This window comes from Musca domestica, unplaced genomic scaffold (genome assembly GCF_030504385.1).
Source record: "Musca domestica strain aabys unplaced genomic scaffold, Musca_domestica.polishedcontigs.V.1.1 138, whole genome shotgun sequence".
Classification (NCBI taxonomy): Eukaryota; Metazoa; Arthropoda; class Insecta; order Diptera; family Muscidae; genus Musca; species Musca domestica.
In genome coordinates this window covers 559,334-585,982 of record NW_026712189.1, presented here as the reverse complement: position 1 = coordinate 585,982, position 26,649 = coordinate 559,334, and the positions used below count along the sequence as shown (strand labels likewise).

The 26,649-nt window shown below is 34.7% G+C and overlaps 3 protein-coding genes across 3 annotated transcripts in view; 1 reads left to right on the top strand and 2 right to left on the bottom strand.

Annotated features, from left to right (window-relative positions):
- LOC101893496 (uncharacterized) overlaps positions 1–21,901 on the top strand; it is a 25,392-nt gene extending 3,491 nt beyond the window's left edge. The window contains exons 2-7 of the mRNA XM_059118950.1: positions 2,390–2,741; positions 6,039–6,285; positions 19,470–19,596; positions 19,660–20,942; positions 21,095–21,379; positions 21,445–21,901. Of these exons, the coding sequence (XP_058974933.1) occupies positions 2,535–2,741; positions 6,039–6,285; positions 19,470–19,596; positions 19,660–20,942; positions 21,095–21,379; positions 21,445–21,644 (2,349 nt within the window). The 5' untranslated portion in view covers positions 2,390–2,534 and the 3' untranslated portion in view covers positions 21,645–21,901. The remainder of the gene's footprint in view (positions 1–2,389; positions 2,742–6,038; positions 6,286–19,469; positions 19,597–19,659; positions 20,943–21,094; positions 21,380–21,444) is intronic.
- LOC131801021 (calcium-binding protein P-like) lies at positions 6,195–7,500 on the bottom strand. The gene has a single exon (XM_059118957.1). It carries the CDS (start codon positions 7,343–7,345, stop codon positions 6,455–6,457), a length of 891 nt encoding a protein of 296 aa, XP_058974940.1. The 5' UTR covers positions 7,346–7,500; the 3' UTR covers positions 6,195–6,454.
- On the bottom strand, positions 21,673–26,649 carry LOC131801020 (kinesin-like protein Klp61F). The gene is made up of 8 exons (XM_059118947.1): positions 26,406–26,649; positions 26,023–26,323; positions 25,216–25,798; positions 24,163–24,752; positions 23,946–24,105; positions 22,678–23,885; positions 22,129–22,368; positions 21,673–22,046 (listed from the first exon to the last, which is right to left on the bottom strand). Exons 1-8 carry the CDS (start codon positions 26,504–26,506, stop codon positions 22,020–22,022), a joined length of 3,210 nt encoding a protein of 1,069 aa, XP_058974930.1. The 5' UTR covers positions 26,507–26,649; the 3' UTR covers positions 21,673–22,019.

The window sequence follows — 26,649 nt, the reverse complement described above, 5'->3', positions numbered from 1 at the left end:
AAATATACGAGGTAAATAATCTATAATGTCTGTTTAATTTAAGTAAGTAATCGTAATTACAAAACAAGTAAAAAGGCTGTAAGTTCGTCCGAACATTGAATACCCTTCACGGTATGGAACGAATTTGGCAATTTACAAAAAATCCGTTATGCAAATCCGAATCTTGAAAAAATCTATGAATAATGTAGCTAAAATCATCAAAATACCGAATATAGGGAAGTACCATAATATGGGGGCTGTACCAAAACGTGGACCTGCACAGACAATTTTCTGTCTTAGACTGTAGTATTCATTACGAACTTCAAATACCAAATTTGGAGCAATTCCGGTGAATAATGTCGCTAAAATCATCAAAATACAGAATATCGGGAGGTACAGTTATATTGGGGCTATACGAAGATGTGGACCTGCACGGAAAATTTTCTGTCATAGGCTGTAGTATTCGTTACGAACTTCAAATGCGAGATTTGAAACATTTCAGGTGAATAATGTCGCTTATATCACCAAAATACCAATAATAGTGAGGTACAATTACATGGGGGCTATACCAAAACGTGGACCTGTATGGCCCATTTTCAATACCAAAAGTCCTGCAGACATAATATACATTTGAGTAAAATTGTATCAATTTACTTACTTACTTTACGGACATCGCTAAATCGACATAGAATTTTATGCTGATCAAGAATATATATACTTTGTGGGGTCTAAAATGTATATTTCGAGGTGTTACAAACGGAATGACAAACTTAACATACCCTTCAGACTATGGTGGAGGGTATAAATATTTTGTCGAACTGAAGTTTTAAGTTCCAAAAAGGGCTAACACGAACTTTTGGAACAAATTTTAATATTTTTAGTGGACTTTTTGCCGATGAAGTAGAGGTCACTTGCCAGTTAGGTATATTTTTTATACCCTACACCACAAGGTGGTCAGGGTGTTATGTCTTTGTGCATTTGTTTGTAACAGGCAAAAGGAAACGAGATAGACCCATAGTTCCTTTTGATGATCTGCATGGAATCACATTCTGAGTCGATTTATGCATGTCCGTCCGTCCGTCTGTCCGTCCGTCCGTCCGTCTGTCCGTCCGTCCGTCCGTCTGTCCATGTATTTTTGTAAACAAGGTACAGGTCGCATTTATTGCCCGATCCAGATGAAATTTTGCACAGATCATTTGTTTGGCCCAAGGACGAACTCTATTGAAATTGGAGATAATCGGTCAAAATTTAGATATAGCTCCCATATATATGTTCGTCCGATTTGCCTTTTATTGTGCACCAAACGTGTAATATCAGTCCGAATTGTATGGAATTTTGCATATACACCCAAATTAGGCCTGAAAATATGTATGCCGAATTTGATCGAAATCGGTTCAGATATAGCTATAGCTCTCATATATATTGTTCATCCGATTTGTTATTTTTGTCCACCGCCGCCGTAATATGCACTTTGCAACAACAATATTTGGGGAAACATATCAAATACAGCTCAGAAATACATTTGCTAAATTTTATCGAGATCGGTTGAGATTTGGATATAGCTCCCATATATAACTTTGTCCGATTTACGTTTTATTGTGCACCAAACGTCTAATATTTGTCCAAATGGGATGGAATTTGGCACTTACGACCGAATTGAGTCTAGAAGGTAGTATGTCAAATTTGGTGAAGATCGGTTCAGATATAGCTATAGCTTCCATATATATTATTCATCCGATTTGTTATATTTGTTACCCACAACCGTAACATGCACTCCGTAACAACGATATTCAGGGAAATATATCAAATACAGCTCAGAAATATCTTCGCCAAATTTTATCGAGATCGGTTCAGATTTGGATATAGCTCCCATATATATCTTTATCCGATTTCAAATTAATTGTGCACCAAATGGGCAATTACGAATTTAAAAGATACAAATGCTTCGGCATATTTAGTCCTTTGAACTTTAAATTATAATTATAATCATAGCGTGTATGATTGAATTATCCCATAAAAACTTTTAATTGTTATGTGGGACTCTACTTAATTAGCAAAGTGGTGTAGGGTATCATAAAGTCGGCCCCGCCCGACTTTAAGACTTTCTTTACTGGTTTTTTCTTCAAAGACTCCTAATAAAATTTGATTTACAATATTTCTTTTTTTTGATACTTTTCCCAAGTTACAACTGAAATACATATTGTGTTGAATCACATACAATTAAATTTGTTTCTTCTTTACTATCAGAATATACTGTATACGACATCAAGAAAATTAATAATGTATTCGGTGAAAAAATAATAATTAATTGATTTTTAATTAATTGAACATTCAAAGCGCCCACATTTACATTTGGGATTGATTTAACGTTTTCCCGCGCTGATGGAAAATCAATATTTCTTTCTTTCAGCAAGACGGTGCCATACGTCACAAATTTCAAACAGCCAAATCGTAATACGGCAAAAATATCAATCCATCAATCTGCAGATCGACATAATTTGTCAAACAAATATATTACCAAACTCAACTGTGGCAGTATTAGCTAACCGGACATAATGTCGAGCCGCCGTGCTCATTCAATGCCACCGCATATGCTTGAGCCCGCCAAACCGGAACGTGGACGATGTGTCACTGCCATCTGTTTTTCGTGGAAAGTCATCACTTGTATTGTGTCGCACGTGACACTGATTTTGATGGTGGTCTGCTATTGTGTCGGTGGTGCCTATTTGTTTCAACACTTGGAAGGCGAACACGAAGCTGAGGTAAGATGTTGATGTTATCTGTTTTTTTTTTATTTCTATTTATCAATTCTTTTGTTCGCTATGTGTGTGTATCTTTGAGTTTTTTTTTAATTTTCTGAATCACATCTGGTCAATATGATTTGTGTGTTTTTTGATATCAAAGGAATAGAATGAAAATTCCGCAAACCGTCATCTATTTTGGCGCCGAATTTGTATTATTTATTAGAAGATTTTTATCGAATAATGGAATTATAAAATTGTCATGACAAATCATATCAGATTTAGAAATTAAATGCTTTTCTAATATTTTTGGAATTAAATTGAAATAAAATAATTTTAATTTGTTTGCTTGTGTCATAAATATAAGTTATAAAGGGTCAGGTCTTCGTATTAATTTGGAATTATTTCATATTTATTTTCATACATATGGAACTAGTATTTTAAAATATAATTTGTTCGTATAACTAATATTTTTCATATGACGTATGAGTTATTTCAGATTCTTCGAATATAGTAAGCATACGATCATTTTCACCGGAAGGAGATAATAGGCGTTTATCGTAGCCTAATAATTTGTAATAAATGGCACAAATGCAAATGATTTATTAGTAAAACATTGTATAAAGGAACCACATCCAATTTTTCTTTTCAAAACTATTCCAACGTCTGCATACGTAACCCCTGGAAACCAAAAGTAACAGTACGTTTACATATAAATGGGTTAACCCACTGGATTTGGATTAAAATTGTCATATCCATTACTTATACTTCAAATAAATCCTCTTGAAGTTGGTTAACCCTGCAAAAAGTTCTAACGTAAACATAGCATAACCTCAATATCTAATTTTAGAAATTAGGTTCTATCCCTTCATCAAATAACAATTTTGGTAGCATTTAGTACGTATATCCGAACAATTATAGCACACATTTCTAGACCACCTCCAAACACAGACATCTAAATCAAATTTCAGGATTTCAGCTGTATTCCATCATTTTAGGTTTTTAGCTGTATTTTTTCAACCATACCAGCACAGTCCTACCCCTTCATCCAATACTAAATTTAGTAGCATTTAGCACTTTTCAAACAATCGTAGTACTCAATATCAAACATGAGGATTTTAACCCTATTCCTTTACTCAATACCAAATTTAGTACCATTTAGTACTTTTCGTAAAAATAAAGGACACATTTCCAAACCACTGCCGCCAAACATCAAACACAGATACCATAAGTAATCTAAATATCAAATTTCAGAATTTTATCTCTATCCATTCATACCAAATATGGTATCATTCAGTACTTTTCGTACAGTTATAGTACACATTTCCGAAACCACCAATACGAGTATATGACCAGACTACACATGAACTATGACCCTGAGACCAAATTTCAGATATTGAGCACTATTGTACCAAATATATGTAGTACTATTTAGTACTTTTCGTGCATTTGCAGTATACAATTCCAAAACCATTATTATCATCACAAACCTAATACCAACAGGGACCCCAATATAAAATGTCAAAATTCCACCTTCATCCGTTGAACCTGAAACAAACTGTTCCAAATTTAGTACCATTTCGCATACTTAGTACACATTTCCAAATTCCATTTCCATAGTTTTTAGATCTATCCGTTCATATAATACCAAATGGTACCGTTTTAGACGTTTAGTATTATTTAGTAGTTTTCGTAACCTTAATGTGCGATTTTGCAAAAACTTTCATACATCTATCCTTTACTCCATCAGTGACTCTCACTCCAAATTTTTTGTGCATTTTAAATTATTTTTGAATGCTTGTGGATTTTAAAATTATTTTTTTTTAATTCTTCAAAGGCTTGTGGATTTTTAAATTATTTTAAAATTAATCTTTTAATTCTTTTGAGGGTTCTGGATTTTTAATTCATTTTCAATGGCTAGTGGATTTTTGAAATATATAAAGATTACTTGTTAAAGGCTCGTGGATTTTTTATTAAGTTAAAACCACTTCTTAAAGCCTCGTCGATTTTAAAAAAAAATTTTAAATTATTTTTTAAAGGCTATTGGATTTTTAAATTATGGTTAATTCATTTTTTAAAGGCTCGTAGATTTTTAAATTATTTTAAAATTATTCTTTAAAGGCCCGTGGATTTCTAAATTATTTTAAAATTATTCTTTAAACGTTCGTGGATTTCTAAATTATTTTAATATTATTCTTTAAAGGCTCGGGGATTTTTAAATTATTTTAAAATTATTCTTTAAACGTTCGTGGATTTCTAAATTATTCTTTAAAGGTTCGTGGATTTCTAAATTATTTTAAAACTATTCTTTAAATGTTCGTGGATTTCTAAATTATTTTAAAATTATTCTTTAAAGGTTCGTGGATTTCTAAATTATTTTAAAATTACTCTTTAAAGGTTCGTGGATTTCTAAATTATTTTAAAATTACTCTTTAAAGGTTCGTGGATTTCTAAATTATTTTAAAATTACTCTTTAAAGGTTCGTGGATTTCTAAATTATTTTAAAATTACTCTTTAAAGGTTCGTGGATTTCTAAATTATTTTAAAATTACTCTTTAAAGGTTCGTGGATTTCTAAATTATTTTAAAATAACTCTTTAAAGGTTCGTGGATTTCTAAATTATTTTAAAATTACTCTTTAAAGGTTCGTGCATTTCTAAATTATTTTAAAATTACTCTTTAAAGGTTCGTGGATTTCTAAATTATTTTAAAATTATTCTTTAAAGGTTCGTGGATATCTAAATTATTTTAAAATTACTCTTTAAAGGCTCGTTGGTTTTTATTTTATTTTTAAAGGGTGGTGAATTTTTATTTTGTTTTTTTATTTAATATATATTTTAGTTCCCGTTGATTTTTAAATTATTTTAAAGTTATTTTTAAAGGCTCATAGGTTTTTATTTTACTTTTTAATTATTTATTAAGGCCTTTGATTGAGGCGTTGATTTTTCGATCATTTTAATTTTTTTAATTCTCGTGGATTTTCAATTTTACATTTTTATTATTTTTTAAGGCCCGTTGATTTTTCAATCTTTTTTAAATTTTTCGAAAGCTCGTGGATTTTTAATTTTCTTAAAAACTACTTTTTACAGGCTCGTATATTGTATATAAAATATTATTTTAGGAAACTTATAGGTCCGGGAATTAAAAAAATATTTTTACCCGCTGGTAAACATTACCATCTTCCTCCACTAATAAACAAACGTTGTTTTAATAAAAACACGAATAATGGGATTAAGCCTGACTATTTGCAACAACAACAAAATATTATAAAATATTTTTTTATCTGCCTTTACTTAACGTGTCCCCTTTTAATTTCCAGGTCAAAACAGGCATTCATAAAATGCGCAACAATTTAACCGAAATTATTTGGACACACTCCGAGAATCAAACATTTCTCCAGGAAACCGAATGGAAGACCTCGATTGAAAGTAAACTGATGATTTTTGAAAAGCAAATATTGACAGCGATGAAAAGTGAAGGATGGGACGGTGATGACAATATCAACACAACACAATGGACATTTGCTGGATCATTGTTTTATTCGATTATTGTTATTACAACAATAGGTGAGTGGACAGTCAGTATAACAAAAAATAACAAATATAAATAATGATTTAAATTTCCTTTCTTTGTTCTTCTTTACGAAAACAAAATCACTTACAAATAAACTTACAAAAAATAAATATGGGAATGATATCAAGATGTTGGTGCGATGATGGGAGTGGCATGGATTTTTTATAGACTTTTAAGATTTTTGCTAACTTTGTCGTCGATTTTCTTTTCCCCATTACCACCACTGGCCTTGACATTGGCACTTTTCCGAGGATATTCATCGAAATTGGGATAGTTGTTTGGGGGATAATTAGGAAAACCTCCAGCACCGCCATTGAAATTTTGTTGATTCGGTACGAATCCATTGACGGGAGCTTGATTAAACGGCAAAAGACCATAACCTTCGGTGTATTGTGGATATGGGACATTGGGATATTGTGGTGGTGTTGCACCGGCGCCAAATTGTTGTTGATGGGGATTCGTGGGATATCCTGGTTGATATTGGGGGCTATAGTTGGTATTTCCGGCGCCCACAAAGTTTTGTGTGTTATATCCGGGAAAGGCTCCATAGCCTGGCTGTTGGGGAAATTGTGGTGGGAATTGCGCCTGAGGACGACCAATAACCCCCGTTGGACCACCAGGCCCAACTAAGATACCCGGAAACGTACCAGATCCTCCGAATTGTGGAAATCTATTGAAACCACCTCCGCCGCCTAATGGTGGTTGTGCACCAAATCCTGGTTGTATTCCAAAACCCGGTTGAAATGCACCACCCCCTCCCGTAGGATAGGGATTATTTTGTTTGGTTGGTGGTGTTTCACTGTCATCAGCATAATCATCGATATCATCATTGGGCAACTCTCCCGGTAGTGGTTTCCTTGTTGTTGGTTCGCGATCCCGCCGAGCATAGTCCTCTGAGTCATTTTCGGTGTAGTAGACTTTTTTGTTTGCCGATGGATAGTAGCCCACAACTTTTTGATTTTTTGCCTTCGACCAAGACCATTTATCCTGGGCATCAACGCTGATCAGCACGGCCATGGCAAGGATAATGAAACTTAAATTAAAATTCTTCATTTTTTTTATTTTAATTTTATTCTGTCGTTTATCTTTGTCAAGTTCCGTAACGCGTACACTCTGGCGTGGGCGATAAAAGAATATTCCGTTTGCTTTGAAGTTCAGACTATTTTATAAATTTTATTTTGGCCGTATTCTTTTCTGCGTCTTCTTAGTGCGGGTGTGAGTGTGTGTTTGTATGAGACCCGGTGCGTGAATGTTGGTTGCGACAATAATTCACAATTCGCTCAAGCGTAGCCGGCCTTAAACATCAGAATTTTTATTTTGTAGACATCAGCGCCACAATGGCTGAAACGTCATCGTTGCGATGTTATAGCTTTTTTTTGTTTTGTTTTCTTGGCTTGTAAGTCGAACATCAACGACAACAACATGATCATTATTCTTTTTCTCCTCTCTTTCATCATTCAAGTGGACAATAATGTAAATAGCAGTACGCAAGCTAATTACTAGCTGGGATGGGAGATTTACTACAATTGATAGTTGTAATATTCTAGAAAGTACCAAAGTTGTAAGATATCTCCTAAAGGTCCACAATAGAGAGGGAGGATCCTTCATTAGCGTTACGAACGTAATTTTTTTAAAACAATTGAAAATGTTTACATTTTTGTGAAAAATTTTTTTTTTCGACAATAGAGTCAAAGCTGCAAACAAGCAAGGATTTAATAATTTTAATTCAATTAATTTAATTCGAAGATGGACTACATCGGTCCATGATATCTTATAGCCCCCATATAACGGTACCCCCCGATATTCGGTATTTTAATGATTTTAGCCACATTTTTTAATGGAATTGTCTGAAAATCTACAAAAGGAGTGTCTTGTGACTACTTTACCTCCTGGAAGAGAATTTTGATGATTTTAGCCACATTCTTCAACGGAATTGTCTGAAATTCTGCACAAAGAGTTCTTTGTGAGTACTTTACCCCCGAAATAGATTTATTTATGTAGATAAACAATATCGTATATCCTCTAGGATATTTTAAAATATTTTATCGTGGACTTTTTTAAAATATTTTTTTTTAATATTTTTTAACAGTGGACTTTTTTTTAAAAAAACTCATCTAAGGGTCATCTAAGCTTTAATCATGGATTATTTTAGCTATTATGGTTATTTTTTATTTTTTTTTTTTTGTTTTAAATATTATCGTACCTTTAATAGTAGATTTATTAAAACAAAAAAAAAAAAAAAATTAGTGGACCATTACGCCATAAAAAATTTTTGTTTTTAAGATTTTTTTCAATGACCATTGTCGACTTTTTGGTACACTATAGACTAGGTTGAACTGAAGAAGCTGGAATTTTAAAATTTTGTATTGGCGTCCCCGTTGTTGGTTGGTTTCTGTGGTGGTTTTGGAAATGTATTTTATAAGTGCACGAAAAATACTATATTTGATATTGGGTGAAAAGATAGTGTTTAAAATCTGAAACTTAGTACAAGGGTCGCTGTTCATGTGTAGCCTGGATATATGAAGGCGGTTTCTGAAAGGTGTACATACTGTAATTGTACTTAAAGTGCTGAATGGTACCAGATTTGGCATTGAGTATAGGGGTAGAAATAAAATTCTGAAATTTGATATTTTGATTATTGATGATATCGGTGTTTGATATTCGCCGGTGGTTTGGAAATGCGCCCTATATTTGTATGAAAAGTACCATATGATACTTTATTTGGTATTTGATGAAGGAAGAGGACTGACATCCTCAAATTTGCTATTGATCTCTCGTTGGTATCTGGAAATATTGAGGTGGTTGTGGAAGTGTGTGTTATAATTGTACTAAATATTACTAAATTTGGTTTGGGTGAAGGAATACAGCTGAAATCCTGAAATTCGATATAGATATGCACTTTTGGTGTTTGTAGTTAAAATATGGAGGTGGTTGGAAGTGTGTACGAAAAGTACTATATTTTATGTTGGGTGATGGGATAGAACTGGAATCCCGAAATTTGATTTTGAGGTGTCTGTTGATATTTAAGATTGAGATATGGGGATGGACTTGGAAATGTGTACTATGTTTGTACGATAAGCACTAAATAGTACTTCATTCGGTATTGGGTGAAGGAATAGAGTTGAAATCCTGAAATTTGATATAGATGTCACCTTTGGTGTTTGTGATTAAGATATGAAGGTCGTATTGTAGATGTGTTCTAAGATTGTTCGAAAAGTACTAAGTAGTACTAAATTGGTTATTGGATGAAGGAATAGAGCTGATATTGTAAAATTTGACATTGAGATCACTTTTGGTTTCTAGGGTTTAAGTAATGAGACGTTGATATAGTTTTGGATAGAAAAATTGGATATGGGCCCATTGTGCAATGATTTTACAAATATCCTCCTCCGTAAATTTCAAAATAAAAAAGTTTGAAGACTTTTCGGTGTAAAATGTAAACATTTTCCTATTGTTATTTCCGAAAAAGGAAAAACTTGAATAATATATAAAAACTTGAAAGTGTGAAAATTTAGTACGACGTATGAAATTTGGATTTAAAATTGTATCGAACTGAACAAATTGTGCAGTTTGGGTACTAAAAAGACCTGACATGAACTGTTAGAACTAATCTGATAGTAGCTAGCACTTGCTAGTTATTTTATACCCTACACCACAAGGTGGTCAGGGTATTATGTCTTTGTGCATTTGTTTGTAACAGGCAAAAGGAAACGAGATAGACCCATAGTTCCTTCTGATGATCTGCATAGAAGCACATTTTGAGTCGATTTATGCATGTCCGTCCGTCCGTCCGTCCATGTATTTTTGTGAACAAAAAACAGTTCGCATTTATTGCCCTATCCAGATGAAATTTTGCACGAATCATTTGTTTGGCCCAAGGACGAACCCTATTGAAATTAGAGATAATCGGTTAAAATTTAGATATAGCTCCCATATATATCTTCGTCCGATTTGCCTTTTATTGTGCACCAAACGTGTAATATCAGTCCGAATAGTATGGAATTTTGCACGTACAATCAAATTGGATCTGAAAATAAGTATGCCAAATTTTATCGAAATCGGTTCAGATATAGCTATAGCTCCCATATATATTGTTCATCCGATTTGTTATTTTTGTCCTCCGCAGCCGTAATATGCACTCTGTAACAACAATATTTGGGGAAATATGTCAAATATAGCTCAGAAATACCTTTGCTAAATTTTATCGAGATCGGTTCAGATTTGGATATAGCTTTCATATATAACTTCGTCCGATTATCTTTGATTGTGCACCAAACGTCTAATATTTGTCCAAATTGGATGAAATTTGGCTCTTAAGACCGAATTGAGTCTAGAAGCTAGTATGTCAAATTTGGTGAAGATCGGTTCAGATATAGCTAAAGCTCCCATTTATACTGTTCATCCGATTTGTCAGATTTGTTACCCACAGCCGTATTATGCACTCCGTAACAACGATATTCAGGGAAATATATCAAATAGAGCTCAGAAATATCTTTGCCAAATTTTATCAAGATCGGTTCAGATTGGGATATAGCTCCCATATATATTTTTATCCGATTTCAAATTAATTGTGCACCATATGGGTAATACCATTCCGAATTTAATAGATACAAATGCTTCGGCATATTTAGTCCTTTGAATTTTAAATTATAATTATAATCATAGCGTGTATGATTGAATTCTCCCATAAAAAACTTTTAATTGTTATGCGAAGCTCTACTAAATTAGCAAAGTGGTGTAGGGTATCATAAAGTCGGCCCCGCCCGACTTTAAGACTTTCTTTACTGGTTTTTATATACAAATATTTCAGGATATTCTCATGAGACCATCGCTGACTTTTCTACCCTCCACCTTGAAAATGAAGTATATTAACTTTGTTATTCCATTTGTAACATCCCTAAATATTCATCGTAGACATAAAGTATATTTATTGAGCTTCAACATTTGGCAGAAGAAATTTTGGTGTAGCCGCCATTCCTCTCAATATTCGATATTTTGATCATTTTTGGCACATTTTTTCACGGATTTCTCCAAAAATTGGTATTTGTAGGTCATAATAGATTATAGCTCCGGTAGCGAAACATTGTATATATAGGTTCCCGTTATTGCATAGGCCCCATATAACGGTACCTCCCGATATTCGGTATCCTGATGATTTTCACCACATTTTTCACGAATTTGTCTAAAAATTGGCATTTATAGGTTATAATGGATTCTAGCCCCGGTGGCGAAACATTGTAGTTCCATTCAATTGTTTCAAATTTGGTATTTAAGAAGATGTGTGTCCCTCTCTCTTCCTGATTACAAAAACGTACCCCCATTTTGTAAATGTACCCACTTATTACATTTTCCATCTCTGACCGTAAAACTCTTTGTGTCTATCCATTGACTCTTTGTGCATATGTATGTGTCTCTCGCAACTAAATGACTCGCTGGGTGGACATAAATTATAGCTTAACAGATTCGCTCGATTCATAAATATATTACGTTTTTACACAATAATCAGTTAGGCCTATTTGTGCATGCGCAACGCGTACCCGCCAACAACAAAAACAACAACGAATCGATCAATTGTTGGCTCGCTTATTGCCTGGTTGGCTGCAATAACATGGAAGATATAAACCAAACCAACAAATGTACATACATACATATCTACTCCCACTAAACCTCCCATCTTCTTTGTGAGTCTCCTGCCTTTGTGCGGTGTTTCACTGATTCGCTGAACACGTACAGATCGAGTGAATAAACGTGAGCTCGTCAATCTCGTAATCTGATTTTGTTTTGCCGTTGATGTTGTTGTTGTCGTTTTCAATAATTTCTAATTGTATGAAAACAAAAAAATTGTCATTTCGGTGTTGTTCTTAATGTCCTATCATTCAATATATCTGGACATAATTTGCTTGGGAATTCTCTCTTAATACCGTTTTTAGGGGAGGGGGGGCCTGTCTGAAAACAAAAATCGAATTCAAGGAATTTCAAGGCTCCCCAGTACGAAGGTGTAAATTACATGTAATGTTGGGCCATTGACACCTTGTTCTTCGTCGTTGTCGCAGTCTCCTTTGCAGTGGGTTGTTCAACTTTAAAATTGTTTTATGAGTCCACCGCATGCCGATCTGTCTTAATGTGCATTATTTGGAATAATAATAAGGAAAAAAATACAGTTTTCGTAATTGACCAAATAATTTGAAAGCAAATAAGATTTATGTTCGCCGTATCGAATTCCAGTCAACACTTTATGACCCCAATAAAGTTTTTTGTCTTCCCATTGATTGGGTCTTCAAATAAAGGATTTTGGACAATTTTCCACAACAACAGAGATCAGATGACTCAAGATTTCTCATTACGAAAATTAAACTATATTTAAAATGATTTCGTAGCCAATTCGAAGCTATGAATATTTAATCTGAATTTACATTTGTAACAATGAAAGTAAAAAGTCTAGTCAAATCAGTTAAAAATTCCAGGACGACGTTTTTTTTAGAGTATATTATTTTTAATGGGTGATTGACCCAGTTTTGGAAATTATTTGGTTTCCAATATTGCTAAAAATATTTTCACAATATTTTAGCCTAGTTTATATTTATTGGATTATCATTATTGGAAAATACGAAAAAGAATCGATTGACATTTTGAAAAGGCAGACGAAACAAGCAATCAACCACAAGTGGTATTTTAAAAAATGTATTGTTTATATCGAAACACTTAACATTCCGACGATAAACAATTAAATATTTGGGCGCCATATACCATTTTCATTGGCATAGGTAGCTGGCCTGTGGGATGATAAGAATTTGAAATAAAGTACCAAGAATGTATGTAGACCTATTGAAAGCCTTTAGAAGTACATACAGGGTGAGATAAAAAAACAACAACAAAGTTTTTTTTTTAATAAAAGCAAAAATGTCAGAAATAGCATCAAATTTTAGAATAAGTTTAGATTTCTTCGAATTGGTCACCTTTGGCACGAATTATGGCCTTCAAACGGCCATGAAACCGTCACACGCTGCCCAAATGTTGCTCTGCGGTATTTTGGCCCATTCCCGGCAAAACGTTTGCTTGAGGTGATCGAGACTTTGATATTTTTAGTGCCAACCTTGCTTTTACAATAGTCCAACGGATTAGTATCCGGAGATTTTGGTGGCAATTGTGCGCAAAAAATTAAGCGAGAAACCTCATTTTGTAATCATTCTTTGGTGGCGCGTGTAAGAATGATAAGATGATAAGAATTTGAAATAAAGTACCAAAAATGTAGACCTATTGAAAGAAGTACATACAGGGTGAGATAAAAAAACTGCAACAAAGTTTTTTTTTTAATAAAAGCAAAAAATGTCGGAAATAGCATCAAATTTTAGAATAAGTTTAGATTTCTTCGAATTGGTCACCTTTGGCACGAATTATGGCCTTCAAACGGCCATGAAACCGTCACACGCTGCCCAAATGTTGCTCTGCGGTATTTTGGCCCATTCCCGGCAAAACGTTTGCTTGAGGTGATCGAGACTTTGATATTTTTAGTGCCAACCTTGCTTTTACAATAGTCCAACGGATTAGTATCCGGAGATTTTGGTGGCAATTGTGCGCAAAAAATTAAGCGAGGTAACTCATTTCGGAACCATTCTTTGGTGGCGCGTGCTGAGTGCGATGGTTCTGAGTCTTGTTGGAATGTCCAAGTTCTGCGGCCAAAATGTTTGCGTGCCCAAGGCTTTAATACACCCTCCCGAATATTTTTTTAGCGAAAATATTCGACATTTATTCTGATGCCACTGTCGATTAATAGGCTTTTATGGCGACCCACATCATCACCATGGCCGGCGCTTGAGTTCTGGTGGCCAACCGAAGGTGCACATTTTCAGCTGACCTCTTTGGCAAGTAAACACGATCATTTTGTTTGCTTACAAACTGCTGCGCAACGAATGTTTTCTCTTCGGGAAAACCAAATTTAGCAGTTTACCACTTTCGGCAAAGCGAAGCAAATCTTTAGTTATTTTGAGTCTATTTTCTTTCTGTTGCGGGGTAAGTCCTTGCATTTTTTGGAATTTCAACGGCTTTTCCCCGAGCTCATTTTTCAAAATTTGCCGAATGGAATATTGCGATATGTTTAGCTCACGAGCCATTTTTCGGCCACTGTGACGCGGGTTTCGATGATGTCGTTTCTTTACTTTTCGAACCATTTCTCCTGATGTTGCTGTTTTCTTTCGACCACTTCCTTGACGTCGGGCTACGCTGCCAGTATCACGGTAACGAGCGATGGTACAAGACACAAAAGATTTATTCACATTTAAATGCTGGAGTGCTCTAACGATAGCCACTTGTGGTTTTCCAGCCAAATATAAAGAAATCACACTATCACGCTTGAATTCCATCACGAATAACTTTTTTCTGGAAAAGTCTCTCTAAAATGCTTTTGTACGCTTGTAAACAATATAATGAACTGTCACTGGAATAATTTTAACAGCTGTCGGACGAGTGGCTTAGAAATGACAGCAGTCTGAAGTTGGTTGCAGTTTTTTTTTTCATATCACCCTGTATATCCATAGAATTTGCTTAAAAGATATTTTATGGTTGGTTAAACATGCGTTCTATTTTTAGAGAACCTGTAGAAGGTCTTATATCAAAACAAGTAAAGCAGCAGTAGGTTCGACTGGGACGAATTCCCTCCACCATTTGGAACTAATTTGGAAATTTTCAAAAAAGTTTAGGTAAGATTTAGACTATTGACGTCTTTTATGGCCTATAGTAAAATTTGACGACAAATAGTTTTGTAGAATATATTGACTTGCTACGAGCCCGTTTAAATGGAAATTTTAACCATATTTTATAAAAAGGCCCAAAAAGACCCACTTGTTGACTCGCTTGATGGTTAAACCAAAATATTCTTCGTATTTTTATCTGCAAATGTTGCCAAAGACACTATATACCTAAAATGCAGGCACTCCAAGGAATCTTAATCCGAAATTTCCAAAAGCGTGGAATAGGGGGGAAAATGCCCCCTCTATTTTTGGTACACTACATTATAAATTTCCGAATATCCGATATACGGGTCTCCTTTTTATACCCTCCACCATACTATGGAGCGTATATTAATGTTGTCATTCCGTTTGTAACTCCTCGAAATACTCATATCAGACTCAACAAAGTATATATATTTTTGATCAGCGTAAAATTCTAAGTCGATTTAGCGATGTCCGTCTGTCTGTCTGTCCGTCTGTCTGTTGTAATCACGCTATCTTTCGAACAAATTGAGATAGAAGGCTAAAATTTTGCACACATGTATATTTTGAGAGTAGGCAGGTTAAGTTCGTAAATGGGTAATGTAGGTCCAAGTTATCATATAGCCCCCATATAACAGAAAATTATCTGTGCAGGTACACGTCTTCGTGTAGCCCCCATATAACGGTACCCCCCGATATTCGGTATTTTGATGATTTTAGCGACATTGTTTACCGGAATCGTTTCAAATTTGGTATTTGAAGTTCGTAATGGATTTGTAATCCTAAGTCAAAAAATGAGCCATGTAGGTCCACGTCCTCATATAGCCCCCATATAACGGTAGCCCCCGATATTCGGTATTTTGATGATTTTAGCGACATTATTTAGCGAAATCGTTCCAAATTTGGTATTTGAAGTTAGTAATAGATACTGCAGCATAAAACAGAAAATGGGCCATATAGGTCCAAGTCTTCATATAGCCCCCATATACCGTAACTCCCGATATTCGGTATGTTGATGATTTTAGGGACATTATTTACCGGGATTGTTTCAAATTTCGCATGTGAAGGTCGTAATGGATACTTCAGCCCATGCCAGAAAATTGTCTGTGCAGGTCCACGTCTTCGTATAGCCTCCATATAACGGTACCCCCCATATATGGCATTTTAATGATTTTAGCTACATTATAAACAGATTTTTCTTCAAGTTTCGCATTTAAATATTGTAATAACTTATGACAAAAGTTGACTATGCAGGCCCACGTCGTCGTATAAGCATTCGGCATTCTTAAGATATTAACAGAATTTTTAACGGATTTTATTTTTTGGAAATTCCCAAATTTGTACCAAAGGGTGGAGGGTATTAAAAGTTCGGCCCGGCCGAACTTACAGCTTTTTTACTTGTTTTTTTGTCTCCACTTTCAAAATCTGCTGGAATTCCCCCGTATTTTTTTTGTGTTGCACGGTATAATAGATCATATCTTCTATGGGCCTTGAGGATTTTTTTTAAAGATCCACGTTTTTACCTTTGATGGCCTTTAAAATTTATTTTTAAAAAGTCACTTTTATAGATTTCATGGCACCTGAAAAATTACTTTTCTAAATCCAAGATTTTCGCTTTGAGAAAAGTCTTTGATTATTTCACCGATGGTACTGAAAAAAAACATATTTTGACTCGTCAAATATTTTTGAACAATCCACGATTATAGCTTTATGACTCTTAAAAAAATATTCTTAAATCCAATACAACACTTACATAATAAAATCTACATAAAATCGTATCACCCCAAAAACATTCCCCTATCACCATATTATAAATAATATATTTACATATACACACCGATCATTTGCTTGAATGATCACTTAATTTTGCAATTTTTCTTAGATGTTTTATTTTTTATGGTAGAATTCTTTTGATATGGCCAAAAACAAAATCCCAAACAAAAGGAAACAGAAGAGCAACAAATTTTAATTTTTCTTGACATTTGAAATGTGTTACAGTTAATGACCCAAAAATGAAATTGAGCCAAACAAACAACCCACAAACCCAGAAACAAAAAACACAGTCAAGGTCATTCCAATCTACACCATCAAATAATAAAAAAAAATTACCAAATTTACTCACCCCCAAAAAAGTTCTCACAATTATCTTGTGGCGATGGAAATCATGATAGGAAACACAACAGGTTGATTGACCCTTGAATTGAACAAGACAATGATGAAGTAGAGAACTAGAAGAATCATAAAAGGTACTAAAGTTGCCACCACCGCCGAGCCATAGTAATTTGCTTAATTTTTATTTTTCTTGAAAATTTTTGATAATTTGTCGTGTTGTCTAAAAACAAAAACAATGGATGACATGCTCTTTGACTGTCTTGGGGTTTTTTTTGCGGATATGAGTAGGTCTTTTTTTTTCGGAAGTTGTTTGTAGAATAAACTTGGGTTGGGTGGGAAAACTATTTCAACAATGCGATAAGTGTCGATTCTAGCCTTCAAAGTAGACTAAATCACAAAAATACCATGAAAACGCGTTTAATTTTGTCGGCGAAGACAAAAAGAAATATTTTTGATATGCAAAAATGAGGTAACAACAAAGTGTGGGAATTTTAGTTCTATGATTCGAATGGTTCGCAATTGCAAGATATTTTAAAGATATATTTTTAATCAGAGCTATAATGGTAGACTTTTTTTAAATATGTTTTTTCAAGGGTCATCAGAAAATAGTACTTTCAGAAAAAATGGGCAATCACAAAGCAATTTTATTGAAATTTTAAAATATTTTTTATGCATGGTGAGATAAAAAAATTGCAACATAGTCAAACGCCATAATTTTTAATTTTTTTTTAATGAAAGCAAAAAATATCGGAACATCATCAAATTTTAGATTAAGTCTAGATTTGTTCGAATTGGTCACCTTTGGCACGAATTATGGCCTTCAAATGGCCAATGAAACCGTCACACGCTGCCCAAATGTTGCTCTGCGGTATTTTGGCCCATTCCTGGCGAAGCGTTGGCTTGAGGTAATCGAAACTTTGGTATTTTTTAGTGCCAACCTTGCTTTAACAATAGTACAACGGATTATTTGGTGGTCATTGTGCGCTGGAAATGAAGCGAGGAACCTCATTTTGGCGCGTGCTGAGTCCTGTTGGAATGGGCAAGGTCTGCGGCCAAAATGTTTACGTGCCCAAGGCTTTAAAAAACCCTCCAGAATATTTTCGCGATAATATTCGGCATTTATTCTGATGCCACGCTCGATTTATACGAGCGGAGAGCGACCATCGGCTGTTATGGCGGTCCACACCATCACCATGGCCGGCCCTTGAGTTCTGGTGGCCAACCGAATATGCACATTTTCAGCTGACCTCTTTGGCAAGTAAATACGTTCTTTTTGTTTGTTTACAAACTGCAGGACAACGAATGTTTATCATCGGAGAAAACCAAATTCAGCAGTTCACCATTTTCGGCCAAGCGAAGCAACTCTTTAGCTCTTTGAGTCTATTTTCTTTCTCTTGCGGTGTAGGTTCTTGCACTTTTTGGAATTTCAATGACTTTACCCCTAGCTCATTTTTCAATATTTGCCGAATGGAATATTGCGATATGTCCAGCTCACGAGCCATTTTTCGGCCACTGCAACGCGGGTTACGATTAAATCGCTTCTTTACTTTTCGAACCATTTCTGCTGATGTTGCTGTTATATAGCCAATTGAGGTTTCCAAGCCAAATATAAAGAAATCACACTATCACGCTTGAATTCCATCACGAATAACTTTTTTAATGGAAAATTTTCACCAAAATGCTTTTGTACGCTTGTAGACAATATAATGTGCTGTCACTGGAATCATTTTAACATCTGTCGCATGATTGGCTTAGAAATAACAGCAGTCTGAAGTTGGTTGCAGTTTTTTCCTCTCTCCCTGTAGACGATGAGAGCTATAATCTTGGACTTATATTTTAAAATAATTTTAAGAACCTAAGTTAGCGGATTTTTTCTAAATATATCTCACAGTCGTAAATTTTGTTAACTTTATTTAATTGAAGGATAATCCTTTCCTATTATTTTAAAGCGACTTATAATCGGGAATTTTCGAAATAATTCCGAATATGGTTTTGAAAGACCCAAATTAGTGATTTTTTTAAATTATTTCTTTAATATTTTTATGTATCGCACAGATCGCTAGAAATGAAAGACTTTTTAATATTTTTTTTTTAAACAAATCTAAAGCAGCGATTTTTTTATTTTTTTAATATTTTTAACGGATTAAAATCATGATTTTTTTGGAATTCTTAAAATGTGTTTAAGGAACTAAAATAGCTAATTTTTAAAATGACTATTTTCATATTTTCAAAATATGTGTTGAAAACCAATACTCGTGTTTTATTTTAATATTTGTTGAGAGATAAACTGAGCTAATATGCCTGTTTTTTTTGGCTTATGTCTACTAAATATTTCTATCACTACAATTGTATTTCAGGTTATGGCCACATATCGCCCCGAACCGATTGGGGTAAGGTGACGACAATATTTTATGCCATTGTCGGTATACCTTTGATGCTGCTTTGTCTCTCAAATATTGGCGATGTAATGGCCTCATCGTTTCGGTAGGTATCAACGAAATGGAAATCTTTTTAAGTATTTACTCAGCATCCAGATATTTATTTTAGCTTTATTTATTGGCGTGTTTGCTGTTACATTTGTACACGCAACTCTAAGAAAAATCGCCGGGCTCGGCAACGTTCCATACGCGCACCACGATATTCCTCCCGCTCGCAACCACCACCCTTTCGTAGATCGATGCGTATGTCGCAGCGGCCCACACAGGCGGGATTGCAACACGCCTACTCAGATCCTGAACTAAGAACTGTGGGTCGCAATGGTTATGAACGTGATTTTGACTATGAACGCTATCCAGATCGTCGTACCGGCGGTGGGGGTGGTCGTCGTCGTGATCAAAATATGATGGCTGCACCACCACCACGACATCCCTACGATGATGATCAAATGTTCGATGAATCTCCACCATATACACAAACTCTGAACAGACCTGGACGCTTTAGTGGCCGCCAAAGTCGCCGTGATCGTATGAGGGATCGTCACACCGTCGAACGGGAACGACATTTGAGTAGATCAAAACATAACTTTGATTCGGTGGAGGATTTTGATGATATGCCACCCACAGCGAAGCGGGCAATGAGTGTAAGGTCAATGAGATCACCCCAGATGAGGCGGGATGAAATCTCGAGAGAATCAAGAGAATCGAAAGAGCTGAATCGCCTAAATTCCCATCAAGCCATGGTGCGTGGAAAATCCATGCCTCACCCAAATGCCAGGACACGAGCAAAATCCGTCGATCCACGACTATCGGCTCAACATTACGAAGATGTCGACGAGGAAGTGGTACGCAAAACACCCATTATATCCAATCGTTATGCCATTACCGAAATGGAACACCGGGAATCGCGCAGTAAAAGCTACATGAGAAGTCAATCAATGCCACGCTCCGCGTTTCACAAAAACACTTTAAATCAACCTCAGTCACCCACACATCGTTCATCGTCTAGACATTTTAATGACGACATACCGAATCACATAAATGTTGGCTCACCCAATCGTCGATCGATGCCAAATCCCACGGGACGTCGTGGCAGTTTTGGCAGACAAACCTCACTTGGTCCACTGCCAAGTAATGGCCACTCTCGTTATGGTAATCACTTGGAATTGCCAGAATATACCTCGCCGCATAGAACGAAACGTGGTGTATCGCCACGACGCCATGAAATCTACGATGAAGAATATGAAGATCAATACCTTGAGGATCCCGATGAATATATGCGTCTACAGCATATGGAGCGTAGGGATCGTGGTGGTAGTGAAAGGAACTATGATGATGTTGAATATCAACGATCATCTATAAGAAAGGAGAGGAGACAGCGTAAGGAAAAGCAAGGTAAGTTGGGGCAACTGCAAAAAAGAGGAGCTGTATATTAAACATGTAAAAAAAATGTTTTAAGCTTTTAAAAATATTTTAAGAATATTCCATATTTTTTTCTCCAAACAAAAGGACATTTTTTTAAATCCGCTTAATTTAACTTTTTCCAGAACGTTTACCACCCTCACCAAGAATTATGTCTCCCATGGGATTTGCTGTCAAAAGACAAGTCCGAAGACGACCAAGTTATGATTACGATGAAGACTCGATGTATGGCGATGATATGAGTGATTATTATGGTGATATACCGCCCAAAGATCGTCCAGTGCCGATATGGCTATGCGTTTTTCTAGTCATTAGTTACATATTGGGAGGAGCTGCATTGTTTGCCTTCTGGGAGAAATGGTCATTTTTGGATTCGGCCTATTTCTGTTTTATCACACTAACAACAATTGGTGAGTTCTAACATCAATTTTAAACTTGCTTCCCATGTATGATGTTCAATATTTTTGTCTTTTAGGTTTTGGTGATTTTGTACCAGCCAAAGGTGTTAAAGATGAATCAGAACAGTCCATAGCCTATTGTTCATTATATTTATTATTTGGTATCGCTCTGCTGGCCATGAGTTTCAATTTGGTGCAAGAAGAATTTATAGCCAATGTTAAAGAAGTCGCTCGACGTTTGGGCATTTTAAAGGATGATGATGACGATGATGACTAGTGGCCATTATGTAATTGATGTACATGCATTTTCATTTAATGTTAAAAAATATTATTTATTTAAATACTATTTATTTTCATACAAGAGAGGAGGGAGAATATAAACGAAATACAAATGCATATATGAGTGAAAAAGGAACATATTACACAACACATTTCATTGCATCAATCATGTAAAATGGATTAAATTAAAAACTTGTATGCCAAATCTATTTCTATATACAAGCTATATTAAATTAGAATAATTAAAATATATAAGTAGTAGTATGACTATACGAAAACGTGTTGATGATATTTCCAATAGAAAAAATAAAAATTAAATAAACAAAAATACTAAATTCTTAAAACGACATTTGAGAATTATGCATTAAGTAGATTAGGTCGTAATATTTTCTTTATTTTGCTGAAATGAACAAAAAAAAAAAAAAACAACGAATGGAATTAATCAGTTAAATATTTGAGTTATAATTCATCAGAAAACATACCTTTAAATAAGCTGGTGAATTTGTTCTTGAAGAACCCTTGCGTGGTGATATACTGCCGGCTGGTGAACCTGAACGACTGTTGCTTTGTGGTGGCACTTTTAATAAGTTGGAATTGCGATCGGATTTTCTCTGCGTTACATAAGAATTTCTTTTTGGTGGCACGATTTCTGTTTCAACTGGTGTAGAATTTAAAATTGTTTCGGTATCCGATATAGAATTTTCGATATCAGTTTCACTTTCCTGAAAAAGGATAGGATAAAAAATTTTAATAATTACTCATGGTGATGTAACTAAATGTCCACTTTGGACACCATACTCATTAGGTATTTTCGCAGAGGAAAATACATCAAAAATATTTGGCCAAAAATTTAAATTTGAAATATCAAAATTTTGTGTTTGATAAAAAAAGCGTTAAAATTATGGTAGAAACAGCTGCTGTTCAATTATAACAAGTCAAATCAAGCTAAATTAATCTCTTAAAATAAATTTCGATATTAAATAAATTTCGAAATTTTGCCCCTGAAGCCTTTTCATCGACATTTCTCTTACCTCATCCAATGGTATTGTCATATCAAGATCTGACCAATCATTTTCCTGGCGAAAACGTTTAACAATATTCGAATGTGGAGATGTTGCTGCCAAAACTCGAGGATATTTGAAATCCTTTTTCGAAGGCGTAGCTCCAGTTGCTGTGTACGTCTTGATTTCACTTTTACGGAATATTTCCACATCTTGAGCACAGGATTGCATTTGTTCTTTATATACTTTTGAATAATCTTTCAATTTTTGTTGCAGTGAACAGTTGAAACCTTTGATAATGGAAACATTTTCAACGGTCTGTTTGACATGATTCTGTAATGAGTTTAGAATGAGATCTGTTTTGCCGTTATGTTGCTCCCTACGTTCCGAACAAATTCTTTTCACTTGAGGGCCATATTCTTTAAGTGTTTCCGTTGTTTGTGTGTAATGTTGGTCCGCAATTACAATCTGAGATTCCAGTGCTTTAGACGTCTCTTGAACTTTATTGTCTAATTGTATGGTAAGTGTGGAACACTTTGCAACATTCTGATCAATGTGAAGTTCAATTTGATCTCTAAGTTTATCGACTAAAAGACAGTTATTTTCTAAAGCCTTGGCATTCTTTTCCAAAAAGACTTGTTGCAATTTAGATGATCCCTCTAGTTGAGTGGTGACAAATTGTTGGGCCTTTTCCAAAGTTTCAACATTCGTATTGATGTTATTGGAACACGCTGTATGTTTTTTGTGCAATTCTTGCATTTTATTTTGAAAATCTTCCAATAGTTTTTGTTCCTCTTCTACTAGAGTTCTTTGCTCAGTAAGGTTTGTAGAAATTTTCTGTAGTTCTTGTGAATTTTCTAATGTTTTCTGTTTGATGGCATCCATTTCGGTTTGTATACGTTTCGTGTGTTGCTGCAATTTGGTGTTGCTTTCTTCAAGTTTTTCCTTTATAGAATCACGCATACCACTTAAGGCTATTTGTTGCTGCTCATTCGTGCACTCAATCGCCTCCAAGTTTTCTTTTATCTGAGTTTTAAACTGTAATTCCTTTTCTTTTAATTGTTTCAAGAAATTAATAATTGATGTATTTTGTTGTTGTCCCGTATTTGTGAGGGTAGAACAAAGATTTTCTGTCATACTGCTCATTGAAGTTTCGTAGGAGTCTAATATTTGTTTAATACTTTTGATTTGTTCACTGGTGGCGTCTATGAGTTTTGACTGAACACTGGATGTTTTGGCTGGTAAAAAATTCGCAATATTAGGAATATGTTGAAATAAAAGGTTCTGTTTAGACTTACTCAATTCTTCGTCCATGCAACGAGTTAAACTAATTTGTTTTCCCTCGTACTGTTTAAGGGTTTCATCCATCTGATCAAAGTTTTCATTCATACGTTCAGTAAAACGTTCACAGGCAGTTTGTATTTTAACATCAACATCTTTGCGTCTGTCAATGGTTTCCTAAAAAATAGTACAATTAATAAAAGAATGATGAAACAATTTAAAATCATTACTTACATGCAATGCTTCCGTATCCTTTGTGGCAATATCAGCAACTTCCAATATCTGTGTGGCCTGATCTTTTAATACCTCCTCAGTCTTGGCATGTGATTCAAGCAACACCTTTTTCTCTTTGTAACGTCGTTTGGTATTTTTCAAAACTTTCTTTGTTTCTATTAATTCTCCCTTGGTTGACCTCAAACGATTGTCCTTTTGCTGTAATTCTGCAGTCTTTTCAATTAAATTCAAGCTAACTTCATTGAAGATTTTCTCCTTAGAGGCCAATTCATCTTTTAGAGCCTTTAGTAAATGAACTTTTTCATTAAGCTCTCTTGTTTGAGAATCCATTTTCAGGGTCATTTCATTGTATGTCTCTGTGGCCAAATAGACACCATTCTTGTCACGAGCTGCCATGAGGTCCCTTTTAAGTTTGTCAATTTCCTCAGTATATTCCTTGAGTACAGTTTTCTTGGTGAGTTTTTGGTTAACTTCCGGCTTATTTTGAATGTTTTTGGCACGATGAGCATATTCGAGGGTACTTAGAGTCTCTTCAATATCTTTGTGCCCAGGTGAGATTGTCGCAATAATGGATGTTTTTGTTCGACCACCTGGAAGATGAAAATAATTTATTTTGATTTTGAATTACAATTAAGTGTTACAATACATATTCTTAAGAAAATATTCTGTGGCACCAACTAAGACTTTCTAAACACACCTCTCTGCAATCGGGGATTTTTAGGAATATTCTCACAAGTAATTTTAGTAGTGTATATTTATACTATATTATTCAAGAATTTCAGTGCTATACTATAAATTATTTAAGCATATTATTTTAATAAAGCTTAGTACTATATACGATGAAATTTTAGGAATATTTATCAACAAGCAAATATTAGTGAATTTTATAAAATATATTTCTTGTCTTTGAGAGCTAAAAACAATTTTTAGATATCGCATAAAAATATTTTGTTCAAAAATCGGCCTTTTTATACATAAAAAAACTCAAATACATAAATAATTTAACATGTATTCCTACTTCAATATGTTGTTAAAGGTATAACTTAAACTTACCCAATGATTCCTGCAAAAGTCGAGTAAGTTTCGATTCACGATATGGTATGTGTGGCGTACGTTCTACCAATGCTGTTATAACTCTTCCCAAAGTCAACAACGATTGATTGATGTTAACAGTTTCTCGCACGCGGACTCCTTTTTCATTGCCAGCCTTGGAAACATTTTCACTACCAGCTAAATCCACCAAATTAAGTTTGCCAATTTTCAACATTTCCTCACCATCAATGCCGTTCTCTTTAATATGAACAACAATCGAGAATACAGTATGAGAACGTGACGACTGGGCATTCATTAAAGTTGAAGCTGTGCGACGACGTTCTTTGCCTTTCTCTAGTAATTTATAAACATCATCTTTGCTGTGAACCGGTATTTCTTCAAGGCCTTGTATAATAACTGAACCCTTTTTGGTGCTATCATCAAAAATACGTATTTTGGTAGAATCGTCAGTGGACAGCAAATCGAAAAGCTCTTCATTATACAATTCCAAATAAGATATACGCATAGAAAATTCCAGTTCCATCATACGTAGCTCATCGAAAAGATGACACAATGCACGGGGTATGATGCCAATATCGGAGTCCTTTCAAAACAAACAGAAAAAAACATCTATATATTTCAAATGACTCATCATTGTTCTAATTTTAAAATAGGTGTCCAACATTGAGCACAACAACAAAATACTGGTCCAACAACTTTTTAATTGGGGCACACACAACGTAGGAATCAAAAGTCAATATTGCTGCAAAACTGACTTGATTTGCAGTTTTGTCCATGTTTTCACTTATTAAGAACTACTGTACTTACGTCTTCCCATGAGGATTTTAGCTCGGCACACTCATTGCCCACCATTGTATGTGTTTTGCCTGTACCAGTTTGACCATAAGCAAACACTGTGCAATTGTATCCAGACAGCACCTCCTCGATGAGGGGACCCACCACGGCTGCGTAGACATCGACTTGTTTTGATTCGGGACCAAACGTACGATCAAATGTAAACTTTTTGGTTAATTTTGATTCTAAAGAATGACGAGCCACAATTTCCTTGTGTGACACCACCTCTACAATTTCTGTGGAGTGTATGCATTTTTCACGGCGATTCAATGGCCTAATAAAACATAAATAGAAAATTAAAGTATTTCATTTTATTAAAACAACATCCATATAATAAGGATTGTGGTGCATTTTACCTTACTCGCACGTAAACCTGAATGTGTTCATTCGTTTTACGCGGCGGCTGCGACTGTGATTGGTTTTGTGCCGATGTATTCATGTTCCCCTTTAGTTTCATTCAATTTCTTACTAAAATTTTTCTCCCTTTGTTTATTTATTAGCCTTTTAATTAAAATTATCGAACAATTCAGATAAAATGTCTGCTGATTATTTGGCGGCGTTTCTTTATTGGACGTTTAAATTTAAATGACGCCAGGAGAG